This window comes from Chenopodium album, chromosome 26 (assembly GCF_948465745.1).
Source record: "Chenopodium album chromosome 26, dcCheAlbu1.1, whole genome shotgun sequence".
Lineage (NCBI taxonomy): Eukaryota > Viridiplantae > Streptophyta > Magnoliopsida > Caryophyllales > Amaranthaceae > Chenopodium > Chenopodium album.
The window spans coordinates 17,525,255-17,540,370 of NC_137859.1; the positions used below are offsets into that span (position 1 = coordinate 17,525,255).

General features: G+C 30.0%; 1 protein-coding gene across 1 annotated transcript; it reads left to right on the forward strand.

Annotated features, from left to right (window-relative positions):
• Positions 1–309: 309 nt before the first annotated feature.
• Positions 310–7,058, forward strand: LOC145616910 (uncharacterized). The gene is made up of 7 exons (XM_081671628.1): positions 310–1,455; positions 1,646–1,773; positions 2,853–3,431; positions 3,552–3,909; positions 4,064–4,220; positions 4,721–4,817; positions 6,941–7,058. Exons 1-7 carry the CDS (start codon positions 310–312, stop codon positions 7,056–7,058), a joined length of 2,583 nt encoding a protein of 860 aa, XP_081527754.1.
• The last annotated feature ends 8,058 nt before the right edge of the window (positions 7,059–15,116 follow it).

Below are 15,116 nucleotides of genomic sequence, written 5' to 3' on the forward strand. Positions count from 1 at the left end.
ATCTCTACTAATTTCTCCTATTAGTTAAGGATTTTTTTTTAGAAAAGAGGAAGCAAAGTTAGAAAATGAAGGTAAACAAAAGAGAGAGAAAATAAAAGAGGTGTAATTTTAACAAGAGGGGAAAATAAACAATCTATAGGAAATAGAGGGAGAACAGAGACATGGTGGGAAATGATCTAATTTTAATTTGAGAGATTTGTATGTTATATTCTTTTTCGTTTTGATTGTTCCATGTTTAAAAATCTTGTATCATATGAAGTTTTCATTATTACATCCTTTCTTCAACATTAAAATTACAACTTTTTGAAGATGGTTTCCTCTCAAGTTGAGCTTGCTTCATCGTCCTCTTCCCCACTTAGAAGTGCTTTTAAGGATAATAATCATAAGGAACGGCAAAGGGAGCCAAGCTCTAAACTCACCCAAAAATCTGATACAAGTTTTCAAAGAAACCTTAAAATGTTAGTAAAAGACCATTTTCATTCTTGCATTTCAATCTCTGGTAGAGGATCTAGTATTGAAGCTAATGAGAATTCTTCCCTTCAAAGCACTAGTTTTGGTTGTTGGGGTTCTAAAAGTAATATTCATAACCATTGTAAAGATATTAATATGGACAAGGATTTAAGCAATATAAGCATTGAAAAGTACAATGAAAAGACATCATCTTCATCTATGATAGAAAATCAAAATTCTCAAATTCTTAATCAAGATTTTGTGCAACAAGAACAAGATATGGTGGCCACAAGTGAGACTCAAATTAGAGAGAAAGAGAATATGAGTCTATTTGAACGTCACTCTTATTCTTCAACAACATCTAGTTCAATAACGGGTTCTTCTCCATCTTTATCTACATGTTCATCCACTGATCTAAGCGTCTCTTCATTAGTTCAAATTTGGAGAGGATTTGAATCAGAAGCAAAAAATAATCACTGCAGCAAAATTAATGGAAATATGGAAGTACAAAATTCATTACCAAACTCCATTGTATTTTCTAAATCAAATCAGGTAAGCTTTAACTCATCCACTTATGATCCAACAATAAAAACACAAAACAATTACATGCAAGAGTGTGAAACATATTTAAATTCATTTCAATGCACATCTCGAGATGAAGAGAAAAAACAACATCATGATATAGCCTATTTAAGAGGAGAAAAAGAAGGAATTAATGTAGCAGACATGGTCAAAACATGGGCAAATACCTATCAAGTTATGTGTGATCAAAGTTATCAAGAGAAACAATCCACTTTTGATGAGGGTTTAACTAAATTGAGAGTTGGATTGGACAAAAGAGAGCAATATTTAATCTCTTCTCCTATTATTCATTCTTCTAAGTTCAAGGGAAGGCAAGCTATTACTAATTTTTTTATGAGGATGGAGAGAGAAAGGTATAAGGAGGTTGAAGCATTAATATCGCGTCAAGTTGTAACCAGATTTCCCCAACGTGGTCGTATTCAGGTTTCTATGCTTTTACCTTATTGATGATTACACAAAAGTTTTCCAAAGTATGATGTAGAAGTTATACAATCTTATTTTTTTTGTGCAAGCTTTTCATTTATGATTAATAATGAATAATTGACCAAATTAAAGCTTATATTTTCTTGTTTATTTTACTTTATCTTACTGGAAAAAAATTATTAATTTATAGGCATTATTGCTCTTAAGAATATTACAACGAGAGGCATCGATACAAGAAAAACAAGAAACATCATTATTAGAGTCAACTTCAAGAGTATCGAATCAATCACGGATTACAGCTGCCATTCACAATATCAGGTAGATTTTAAAGATATTATCAAATAAAGTAACTTTCGTATCAAACTAAATAATAGGGACAAAACTTAAATAACATCTTTGTGCATTTGAATTTACTTAATAGGATATAACGTTAGTTGTATTAATCAATCAATCACACATTGGTGCTTTAATAATAGATATTAAATTGACATATGATTTAATTTAATCAATTATCTTTAGATGTGAGAAATGTATTATCTGAGTAAAAAATAAACCGTTGAAGTGAAATAAATAATATTTTATCCTTCGTAATACGTCAAAGCAGTGGTGGGTCTTGAAATATTTTCTTTTGAGGGCCAATAATTTCTAGCATAAGTGTACGTCTAAAACAAGAATATAATAAAACGACATACCAAAGGCAAAACGTGCTCTATACTTTTAACTTAGTTATACTTTTTTAATTTCATAACGTCCTATCGCCTAAAATTATCAATTTGTTTTTAGTGCATGAATTAATCAATATGTAGTATAACATAAAAAAAATTTATTGCAAAAATTAAAAAGAAAAAGTTGAAAACCAAAAACTTATGCAGTAAACAAATAAATTGAGAAAGTAGTCGAGTATAACACCTGATACAATGATATTTATCAATTGTGTAATTGTGTTGATGAGGAATTAATTGTATACGTAATAAAAGGGAAAGCGTAGGTTTGTCAGGTACTTTTTAGGGAATAGGGAAGTATGTTTAATTATCTTTTCTTTTTCCTTAGTTTCCTAAGAGCCTATTCTAGGAAGATAAAGCATTCAGTGTTTTTTTTTTTAATTGGGCCTTAAAAAAATTTTCCCATAAGTTATCAGGGGCCAAGCCCCGTGAAGCCCCTCTAATGGTCCATCCCTGGGTCAACGTAGCCATGATTATCACGATAAACGAATTACTCTCAAATTATTTTTGATATTTTTACTCTAATTTATTTTTTGTTTGTTAGTCCTAAAGAAGAAGAAAAAAACATGAACTTCATTATGTCTTAATATAGTTTCATTTTCATTTGTAAGTTAATAATATGAAAAAATAAAATATTTTTGAATGTAATTTGATAAAATTTTTATTTTGTGTTAGGGAGAGGTGTTTAACAAGTAATCAAAATATAATCAGTGGGAAAAATACTCATACAAAGTCAACTATTAGCATCCAAGAGGCTAAAAATTCAATTGCTTCAAAACAAACCTCTGAACAATCAAGACATCAAGAAAAATGCATTGTGGATAATTGTCTTACAAATATTACAGAGTGTTACCAAGATCAAAGAATGCCTTTGACATCCAATCAAGTGTTATTAAAAGAGAACACTAATACTCATTGCAAAAACGATAGTATGCAACTAGAATTAGATTTGATAGAACAAGATCAAGTTGTTGTAACTTCAACACTAGAACAACAAAATGACTCTTCCAATGTTCATAAACAAGAAACATGCTATGAGGATGATGCTAATCTTAATGGGCAAGACATCACAAGCATAACTTATATTGATGATCATGAGTTAGAGAACAATCATCAACACATTGGAGCAAATAATGATTGGATCATTGATATTTCTCGTTCTCGTGATTATTGGGAGGATTGTAGGCAGGCTCGATACAAAGAAATACTCAACACTCAACCAAAAGATAAGGATATAAGTCAACTTATTGAGAGGTATAACCTATATTATTGTTATGCTAAAAACAAGGTTATGATTTTGTATGGTGTAGTTAACATTAAAATTTCATACTTTATTAACTAATTAAGTTTTTTTTCACATATTAATTGTCATAGAGGTAATGTATCATCTATTCTTGCAAGTGATTTTCGAGCAAGAATGGAAAGATTAATGATGTGTTCCATTCAAAGGCTAAATCATTATAATAATGAGGACGAACAAACATCATTTCTCAACAATTGTCTCGAGAACGAGCAAGATGTCCAAGAAAATATACAAGTAACTTCTCAAGAGTTTCTTTATCATGGGGAGGAAAATGAAGTAGAAATTTTGGACGGTGCATTAAACACAACCTTTCAGCAATATCATGATGTTAGTGATTATGATCAAACTCCATTGTTATCACAACAACCTTCACCCAATCATTCATATCATAGTAATGAAGGTTCTCAATTGAAGAATATCTCAACAATTGTAAGTTTTTTTTTTTTTTAAGGAAAACAATTATAAGTGTTTTTCCCTTAAATAGATAAAACTTAATAATTATTTTTTAGGTGAACTTTGCTTTTCAATCCTTCCAAATTAAATAACTAGTTTAACATTCAATTGTTGACTCCTTAATTTGTAGGACGTTGAGTTGATGTGTGATTTAAGGATACACATGCAGCAACTTCATCAAGAGATGTTTGAATTGCGAAAATCTATTACAAGTTGTATGGACATGCAAGTGAAGTTGCAAAACTCTATCAAGGAAGAGGTCTCAATTGCCATTAGCCGCATTGCTGGTATGAACGTATATTATTTAAATATAAAAAACACTACACTTAGTAACCTTCTTATATTACCCCGTTATATTACCTCCTTAACTTTTTTAATAGGCTAAATTAAATAAATTATTGCCTTAAAATTATAGCATGCATGGATCTATTAAAATTGTTTATTTTTCAAAAAATGGATTTTCTACAAAATATAAACATTTAATTTACTAATCAATGTATTAATTAAAAATCAATATTTTAATATCTAAATGAGTAATTATATTAATATAGAAATAAAAATAAAAGTATGGCGTAAGGATCATAATATTGATACATATATCCAACTATCTTAATATTTAAAATAGTTTTTATCTATTGGTTTAAGATAATGAATTAATTATACATACAAGAAAAGTAACAATTATCAAATTCGTAATTTAAACTTAAATTGTCAATATTAGTTTAACTATTTTTTAAATTGTTGATATTAGTTTAACAATTAAATGTACATTTCTTTAAAATTTCAGATGAAGGTAAACAAAAGAACTCATCAAATGAGAGACATTTACAAATGGGTTGTTGTCATATTTGTTATGACAAAAAGATAGATTCACTTTTATACAGGTAATTTTCATTCAAATTAATATACTACATTATAAAATGTCTCTAATTATGTATGTTAGATTAATGATTCTATAGAGAAGGGAATGAAAGGAAGATAATATTCCCACCTACTCTTTTCATCTCCTATTAATGTTTAAGTTTATCTTTTCTATTTCTCCTAAATTTATTTTTAAACTATAATATTGTGAAGGTTCCAAAATTCTATAAAACATTTGTCCCAGATTAATTGCATTATTTTGACTTTTTACACTATTAACCTATCCCTATGACTCTCCTTTTTGCTAGTATATGAAAACAATTCTTAATTTGTAAAATGTTGTTAGGTTTATCTTAATCTATTTTAAAATTATTTTTTACAATATTAAAAATAGATTAATGATATTTATGATCAGTATTGTATATTGGCAAGGGTATTTAGTTAAAAGATGCATATAAAATTCGATAAAGAATTTATAATTTATTGGAACTAACTTATTGATCGAGAAATAAAACATGGTAATGCCTCATAATTTGTAATCTTACAACAAAATCACAAATAATAATAATAATAATAATATCAAAAATAATAATTATAATAACAATAATAATAGTAGTAGTAGTAGTAATAATAATAATAATAATAATAATAATACCAAATTTTTCACCATAAACCTTTGAGTAATTTTTAATTTACAATATACCCATAAAAATTTTGAAATTCACCACTTGAGTTTCAGAAAAATGTCACCAAATGCCTTAATGAATAACAACAATAAATTCCATTTGTCAGTAGGGTTAACTATGCCAGCTGGTAACATGTTATTGGTTGTTTTTTTTAATTATCTAATTAATTCTTATTTATAAAAGCTTTAAAAAATTTGAAAAAATAAACACCACCTACAAGACCTCTAACTCCCCACAACTACCATAATATACCTGCCAATCACACTCACCCCTCGTACACACCAACTTCATAGGCACACTTCGATCTGCAGCAGTACTAACCACCAATAGCGCACTGAGTCACGCAGCCCCTACTTTTCTACCTCACGCTACTCCAGCCACCATAGCAACACCTCAACCAAACCACCTTTGCAGCCCACTGCCCAACTACGACAACACCAACTGCAGTGGCAGCCAACCCATGAAACACCACTAGCCAACCGCACTCGTTTACATTAGTGCTACTCCCATGCTCCCCGCAACAAACCACACAACAGCCCGCAATGAGCAATAGTAACAAGCCAACAACAATTGTGCAACCACCATCACTGACACTACATCAGCCCATCTCGCACCTCACCCCTACCCATAAACGCCAAGTAGCAATGTCAACTTATGCCCAACAACAAGAAAAATCGAAACTCCACCCAGATTTTGATTTTGGGGTTTTTTATTTTTATTTTGGGTTTTGAGCGTGGTGGTTCAAGGGGTGGATATGGCAGAGGGAAGGGCATTTTGGGTTCATCGGCACAGCGATGTGAGTTTGGACATCGACGGTGGGGAAGGGAGGGGTTTTTGAAGGAGAAAGGAGGGGGTTTTTAAGATTAGGTTGTGGGTGGTTGAGGGGAAGCAAAGGGGTGCCAACTGGTGGTGTCGGGTTTGAGGTGGCACTGGCACGGGGGTTCAGGCCAATTCCGTGTCGGTGGGAGGCGGCAGAGACAGGGTGTTGGCTAGAGCTGGGCTATGGTGGGTGGGTGTTTTTATTTAATTAATTAAAAAATTATATTAAAAGTTAAATAATAAAAATGACAGCCACTCATAGGTTGTCATGTGGCAAATTTAGCCTTCATGACTAACAGAGTTAACGTCCGTTAGTTATTGGGTCATTTTGTAACATTTTTGTTAAACGTAGGGGTATGTAAAATTTTAATGGGTATATGTAAATAAAAAAACTACTTAGGGGTATATGGTGAAAATCCGTAATAATAATAATAATTAACCATATGAAAAAAATTATTATCAATGTCAAATCTATTACGGGACAAAAGGGATCATTGGTTGCACTATTTTTTTTTTATTTAATTTACTTAGCTTACTTAATCATTTGTTTTCCTTATCTACCCATTTTAATTTTATATTTCAAATATACTTTAAATATCAATGATCTCAAAATTAAATTTTGTGACTTTCATACTTTATAGATGTGGTCACATGTGCACCTGTTTTGATTGCGCCAATGAATTGCGACGGAGTAGCAAAAAGTGTTCGATTTGTCGAGCTCAAATTATCGATGTAGTACGTACATATTGTGACACATAATGTAAGCGAGTTCTTGATTTTAAGAGGACCGCCATTATATAAATTTATCTTTTTCTTAGGCTCTTTGTGCTTATTAATCCCTTTTTTCACTAAACACAAATTTTTCGTTGCATGCTATCGAGTAAGTTACAAATAAAGCTTATAATTAAAAGAATTTTAAATGTTAGATAATTGGTCAAACTTAATTAATGAATTTAACTTTCAAATTACAAAGTTTATGATTATTTTAAGGTACTATAATCAAGGTAGTGTAGCATGAAAATTAGATCTTACACTTTTTTACAATTAAAATATGTATACACAAAAATTAATAATATTATAGGCTTATTCTACACTTATACTATATATAAAAAAAAGGTATTTAAAGGATAGAAATAAAATAACTTTGATGAAATAACTATTTTAACACCATTATTGAGCATAGTAGGTTAAAATAAAAATAAGAAAAAGGACGTCTAAATTTACATATAATTGTTGTAGGAAAATTGTCATCATCAACTACTATTATACAGAGCGATTTTCAATGGCTACCTTATAACACATTGTGTTGCAGTATAATTTTAAATAAGTACATTTTCAACACCCAATGTTTATATTTCACTACTTATACACACAATTCATTCAATTTTGTTAAAAATATATACTAATATAAATTCCACATGTAAGTAACAAAGATGTTTACTAATCTAACATTAGTAATATCTTCGTACCAAACTAAGTACCTATACATGGTAACAAAAAAAGTTACATTTAAGTACTAACGCTCTACTTTAATATATAGTATTAAAAATAGACGAATTCTAACATTGGGTAGTCAAATATGTTAGTGGGAATTTAAATGGGAGTTATATGAAGAAAAAAATGTCTTCAAAAGTAAATTTTATAAAGAAAACTATTTATAGAAGGTAGTTAACGTAAAATTCAGGTTCCGTTTGGTTTGAAATCGATTCGGTATTAAATCGGGTCAGTTTGAAATTGGTTTAAGTGTCTCGCGGGTCAGTTTCACTTAAATTTAAATAGTTATCAGTTCGATTCGGTTTTGGTTTATTCGTGAGCGGTTTTAATTCGGTTCGGGTTAAACAGTCCGGGTAGTAAACGGTTCGGTGCAGATGGGTTGCAGTTTGTTAACGATTCGGTGTAAACGGTTTTTATCCCGGTTCAAACAGTTTCGAGTTGGAAATGGTTTCGGGTTAGAAACACTTCGGTTCTTTTTCGGTTCAATTTATAACTAGTTTGACTCTTTTTCGATTCAGTTTATAACTGGTTTGGTTCTTTTTCGGTTCAGATTATAATAATGCTCGATTAGTAGTAAACATGTGTGCATAATTAAATTTCATTTAAAACACCTTTTAACTTGATTTTAATATTCTCTTTATATTAAGCAGTTTGTAGCCGATTTGTTTATAAGCTATCTGGTTCATAAACGATTCGATTTGTAAGCATGTCTGGTTTATAAACGGTTCAGTTTATATACAATTCGGTGCAAACAGGTTGCGGGTTGTTAGCAGTTCGGTTTAATTTTATCCCGGTTCAAACAGTTTTAGGTTGAAAGCGGTTTCGGGTTAGAAACAGTTCAGTTTTTTTTTTTCGGTTCGGTTAGATTTCAGCTCGGTTTAGAACTGGTTCGATTCATTAACGGGTTTGGTTCTTATACGGTGTAATTAACATTATTCGGATTGATTTGGTTTCGGATTCATTCACATACGATTCGGATCGATTTTCGATTTAAAAAAATGGTTTTTAATCGGTTCGGCTTTCATTTGAGTCGGTTTGTTTCGGGCAGTTAAACGGTTTCGGTTTGAAATTTGATAGCAGTAATAATATTCCATCTTCAGAAACTAATAAGACTTTCACTAAATCTTAAACTAAACTTGAGATGAAATAAAAACTAGTTTTCAAATTAAAGAAAATATCTAAAATTTTTTCTTTGCATAACCTATCGATCTGAATTTACAAAACTATATCAATATTCATTTTTGAATCAAAATTTCATTTCATCCAAAATTAATATTAAGAATAAAGCACCTTAAACGTTATAAAAATCTATGTTAACATTTGAGATTGTGAATGTTCTGACTTAATAACGAAATTATTTCATGGCTAGTTTTAAAGAGATAGTGATGCATCGCATAATTATTGATGTTTTCGTTCCAAATGTTTATTACCATTTTTTTAATACCTTGTCCGGGACTTAAATTTTTTTTTTTGAGGCCATATAAGTAGAATTTCATTTAATCAACATTGATCAAATCAAAGATAAGTATGTATAGAGGGCATTTTTAGGATCATCCAACGCACTAGATAAGCAAGGGTATTATTTTGGTCAATGCAAAAAAATATTTACATTTTATTTATGGATCAAAAAAAAAAAAAAAAAGTTGTCACGTAAGCTAAATTTACGACTGAGATTTGACAGTTTAAATTCAATTAAGTGACATTTAGGTAGAAAGCAACTAACAATGTTCGAGATTTAAGAAATTAATTTTTATTTTATTTTTTGTTGGGGATGCATCCTACAATCATCAGTGGTTTGTTCGTAATGTTTAGTACTATTTTTTAATACCTTGTCTGGGACTTGAAATTTATTTTTAAGACCATATAAGTAGAATTTCATTTAATCAACGTTAGTCAAATCAAATATAAATATGTATAAGAGACATTTTCTAGGTTCATCCAGCACACTACAAAAGCAAGGGTATTATTTTGATCAATGAAAAAAGATGTTTACATTTTATTTCTGAATTCAAAAAAAAAAAAAATATCATCACGTAAGCTAAGGTAACGAATGATATTTGAGAGTTTAAACTCAATTAAACGACGTTTTCCTACCTTATAAAAAGTTTAAGAAAACTCTTATAAATAGTGCATGGACATTTATATCCTCTAAAATATTTTTTCACATATTAACCCCCATTGAATTCAAAAGCCTTAAAATTGTCTCTTGAATCACAAAAATTGATTAATGAATTATTTTGATTTATTTCAATATTTAAAGTATTTTTTAAACTCCATTATTGTATGATGACTTGTTTAATTTATTCAATTTATCTCATCAATAAGTTCTAAAAAATTACTATGCATAGATATAATAAAATACCATGCAAATATGCATAAGGCATAAAGACTACCAATAAAAATTTTCTTTAAGGAGATAGCCATCTGCGCGCATCGCGCGCGTAAAATTCCCAACCTTCTAGAAGGTTTAAGAAAACTCTTATGAATAGTGTATGGACATTTATATCCCCTAAAATATTGTTTTACATATTTACCCCCATTAAATTCAAAAGCCTTAAAATTATCTCTTGAATAACAAAATTGATTAATTAATTATTTGGGTTTATTTCAATATTTGAAGCCTTTTTTAAACTCCATATTCTACACTCTTTATTTTTTACAAAGTATATAATGTATGATAACTTGTTTAATTTATTCAATTTATCTCATCAATAAATACCAATAAATTACTATGCATAGATATAATACCATGAAAATATGCATAAGGCATAAAGACTACCAATAAAAATTTTCTTTTAAAGGACTAGCCATCTGGGTGCATCGAGCGCGTAAGAATCCCTAACTTATAAAAGGTTTAAGAAAACTCTTATGAATAGTGCATGGACATTTAAGTCCCCTAAAATATTATTTTACATATTTATCCCCATTGAATTCAAAGGCCTTAATATTGTCTCTTGAATCATAAAAATTGATTAAATAATTATGTGGGTTTATTTTAATATTTAAAGCATTTTTAATACTCCATATTTTACACTCTCTATTTTTTACAAAGTATTTAATTGTATGATGACTTGTTTAATTTATTCAATTTATCTCATCAATAAGTACCAAAAAATCATTATGCATAGATATAATAGAATACCATGCATATATGTAAAAGGCATAAAGATTACCAATAATAATTTTCTTTCATCTACGCGCATCGCCCACGTAAGAATCCCTATTAGGTAGAGTACAACTAATAATTTTTAGGAATTAATTAAATAATATAATCTTTTTTATTGGTGATTTAAACAAAATTTTGACAAATAAGAAAATATATATTTTTTTTATTTTTAGAAAATTCAAGTGCCAAATAAGAATGTTAACATTCACGTTCGCATTTTAAATTAACGAGATTTTTCTTCACTTTTCTAAGAATAATTTAATTAAAATGGTCTTGGGATATTTATCCAACACTAACAAATGAGATAGTATAATTGATTAAATAATATTTAAACTAAGACTCTAATAAGTAAAAACTTATCTTTCTTAAATTTTATTTGTGTAAAAATATAGAGAAAAACTTGTCAAGAATAATGCTACATTTTAATGGGTCGTCAAAAACAAGTCAACCTTTTGATTATTTCTAAATAATACAATTTTTGGATTTTCATAGTTAGGAGCATTAAGATTTTCATAGTTAGGAGCATTCAGATTGCTAAAAATATAAAGTAAGTAAATCATATAAATTCATGAGATTGACATGGTTAACATGAAAATACATCATACAATATTAAGTCATACGACATAAATTTAAGGTGGTCAAAAGTAAAAAATATTCCCTTGACCGAACGAGCTTAAAAAGAAGGTGAACACTTATCTTGCTTTACTCTACTAAAACACAAATTTATATTTATCATAGTTGTAAAAAAAAAAAGACAAAAGATACAAAACTAGATCAAAACAACAGGAAAACAAATAAAACGGAAAACCAAATTCACGTCTACAACGCACATAAAAGTAACGGAAATTACTTTTTGGAATAGTGTTTGACTAGTGTCAAATAGTAATTGCATAGTGTTAAATAGTATTTTGAATATACAATATATGACGCGTATAAAATCCAGCTGTCCTAATTAACGTTAAATAAATATTGATACAATAGATCCAAATTGAAATTTATTGGATACAATATTAACCGCGGGGAATAAAAAAAAAAGGTAACGTTAATTCACTATTGACGATTGAACATAAAAAATTGACAAAAGAATACACTAACTAGACTGAATAATTAAGCAAAACAGAACAAAATAAAAAAAATAAAAAAAATAAAAAAGAAGAAGAAATTAAAAGAAAAAAAAAGAATGTCACAGCCTTTATCTTTGTTGAGAACGAACAGAGGGAAGCTACTAAAAGTGAAGATAACATGCAATCATCATTGCATATAATAACAGAAACTCAATACACGATCCGGATTTTAAGCTAACTTTACTATTCATACAACAATCATACGTACAATTATACATTTCCATCCATACGTATCCCTCTTTTACTCTCATCCATACAATACTCAATTATCCTTAGATAAATATCGATGGGTTTGGTCCGAACTTATATTTATCGGATTAAGTGTTAACTACGGGACAAAAAAAAAAGACAAAGATATTATAACAAGCGTACATAAAAGGAGGTCCCTTTAGCACTACAACATATAGTACCCATTTAGGTGTGGGAATGTTTGTCATTTCCCTATATTGGTTGGGCATGAGTCTTTAGAGTAGTGGACCTTTGATGAATCACATTTATATAGAGTTTATAGGCACATTTATGCTAGTTTTATAGTTGCTTTTTGAGTCTTTTATCTCTTATTAGGTTGTAATTGCATAAGTTGTTCATTTTGTGCTCTATTACGCTTCGTTTGTGTTTTTTTAATGTTTCAGGTAGTTTCTATAACTACTTGGACGCTTTCGGAGCGATTTTGGAAGAACCGGATAATGAAAGGATGAAAAGTCGATGATTCGAGGTTGTTCAATGAAGGATATATGTTTGTGGAAGCTTGTTTTGATATTTTTATGCACGACGAATGGATATAGCATCCACAAGGTCGTTATGCACTTTACGAAAACGAATTTGAGTTAGTAACGAAGAAAAACGATGTTTTACATAGTGTTAAAACTGACCTTTGTTCACTCTTTTGATCATAACTTGAGTTCTACAAATTGGATTGATGCGATTCAAATTGCATTGGAATCTAGACTTGAAGAGCTTTCCAATGATAGGTAACACGCCTCAAGAAGTCTTCTAGAACAAAATTTATGGCCGTTTTAATCCGTTCTATGTACCCTGCGACCAAACCCCGCGCCCACGCCACTTGGGTTTACTATTTTAATTCATTGAGGTATTTTGATTTCTATTTCTTGTTTTTAATATGTTTTATTACTTATATCTAGTTTTAATTATTTATTTAATGCTTCAGTAGTTTATTTCTAGGGTTTGGGAATCCATGTTTATATTATGAATCTTGATTGATAATTTTAATATTTTCATTATTGATTTCTCTAATTGATAGTGTTTTATTGTTAATCTTGCAACCTGATCAATTGCATGATTAATTCATGTTAATAAGAGTTTGAATCGAAAGATCTTACTTTTAGAGGCTTCCCTACAATTAGCAATTCTGATTATGTTAGCGACCGAACTACATATGTTGAATTGAGAGCGTTAAGACCCGACCGTTGGCTTAGCAATTGCTCTAGATAATTGATTGACTGAATTATTATTGATATTTGATAGATTCAGAACTATAAACATGGTAAACCATGACCTTAGGTCTTTTTATTAATTGTTTTTTTCCCATCTTAATTTAGACTATCTTTTTATCCCGATTTCGTGACATAGTTTAGTTTCTCCAATTTCTTAGAGGTTAGATTAAATACCATCTTCCTGTGGATTCGACCCTACTTACCCTTCTACATATCAAATTTTGGCGCCGTTGCCGGGGAGACGGCTTAATTTTATTTAGCTTCTTATTTGGTGAGACTAATCTGTATATTTTTTTCTCTACTTATTCTTGTGTTTGTAGGTTCCCTTGTTCTTTTGTGGATTTATTTTGATGGCTATTTTTTATTTTCCACAATTTGAGAATGAGGTATTTTGGAGATACTATTATAGGCTTGGTGACTTTGTTGGTCCTAATCATGGAACTGAAGAATGGGATATGTGCTTAGTGATTTATGAGGGTCTAAATGAAGAAACTAGGTTTATTGTTGAGTCTATATTATCTAGTGGAGAATCTTTTCATTGGAATTTTATTGAGTGGTTAGCTAGAGATATATATGAGTGGGAAATGACATTGTATGCTAAACCAACTCTAGAAAATTTCTTTTCCTTCACTTCTTTGACCAATACTTCATCCCCTTGCTATTGTTCTCATTGCAATTCATATGATCATGATGCCTCTTCTTGTTCTTACAATAATCCTTTCATGCATGTTTCAAATCCCTCTCCCGGTATAAAGTGCATTCTATTGTAAAATCTAGTGCTTTGCCATACATTTATGATGATGATGAAGGGTGGATTAAGAATGAAAATTTTCAAGAGAACGTGTATGAATTAATAAATATTCATGATGAGAACAAGGTGGATATGCTAGATATTTTTTAGGATGATGGAGCACTATATGATGAATTAGTGGTTGAGGAACCATTAATTATGAAAATTCAAGCTAAAGACTCTTGTGCAGACATGCTTATAGAAAAGGGTGCGATTAGTAATGGTCAAATCATGGATGTTGAGCTAACCTTACCTTCCCTTTATTTTCCATGTGTAGAGAGTCTTAATCTTGTGAATTCACCCTCTATGCTTTATTGCTCTAACTTTCTCAGAGTATCTCCATTGCATGACGGTGGCAAAGTGGACCTTGATGTTCATTCTAAAAGGTTTATATTACCCAAAGATCAAGTAGAGAGAAATTGTAGATTCTTTCCTTTTTCTTTTTATTTTGATTTTTCTTCCACTTTTTCCTCTTATTTTTCTTCTAATTTTTCTAACCCCTTGTATTTAAGGATTTGTGTACTTGCAGACAAGCCATATGTGCTCAATGATATGTTTGCAGGGGCGTATGATAAGTTACTCAAGGCATTGGATTCTTCCGATTGACAAATTGAGTAGGGTCGTGCGGGACCTTAAAAACCAGCGTTAATTGGGAGGCAACCCAATTTTCTTTTTGTTTTTTTGCTACTTTCTATGTTTTTCGTTATTTAAATAATAATGCCAATGTGTGTTCTAGTGGTGACGTCCTTTGCTAGGTACAAACATAGGTTAGTTACTTGGCTATACGTC

Excerpts from the sequence above, each read along its gene's own strand:
- LOC145616910 (XM_081671628.1), top strand. The coding sequence starts at position 310 with ATGGTTTCCTCTCAAGTTGAGCTTGCTTCATCGTCCTCTTCCCCACTT. Across the intron at positions 3,432-3,551 it reads ATAAGTCAACTTATTGAGAG|AGGTAATGTATCATCTATTC; the intron begins GTATAACCTATA and ends TAATTGTCATAG. Across the intron at positions 3,910-4,063 it reads TGAAGAATATCTCAACAATT|GACGTTGAGTTGATGTGTGA; the intron begins GTAAGTTTTTTT and ends CTTAATTTGTAG.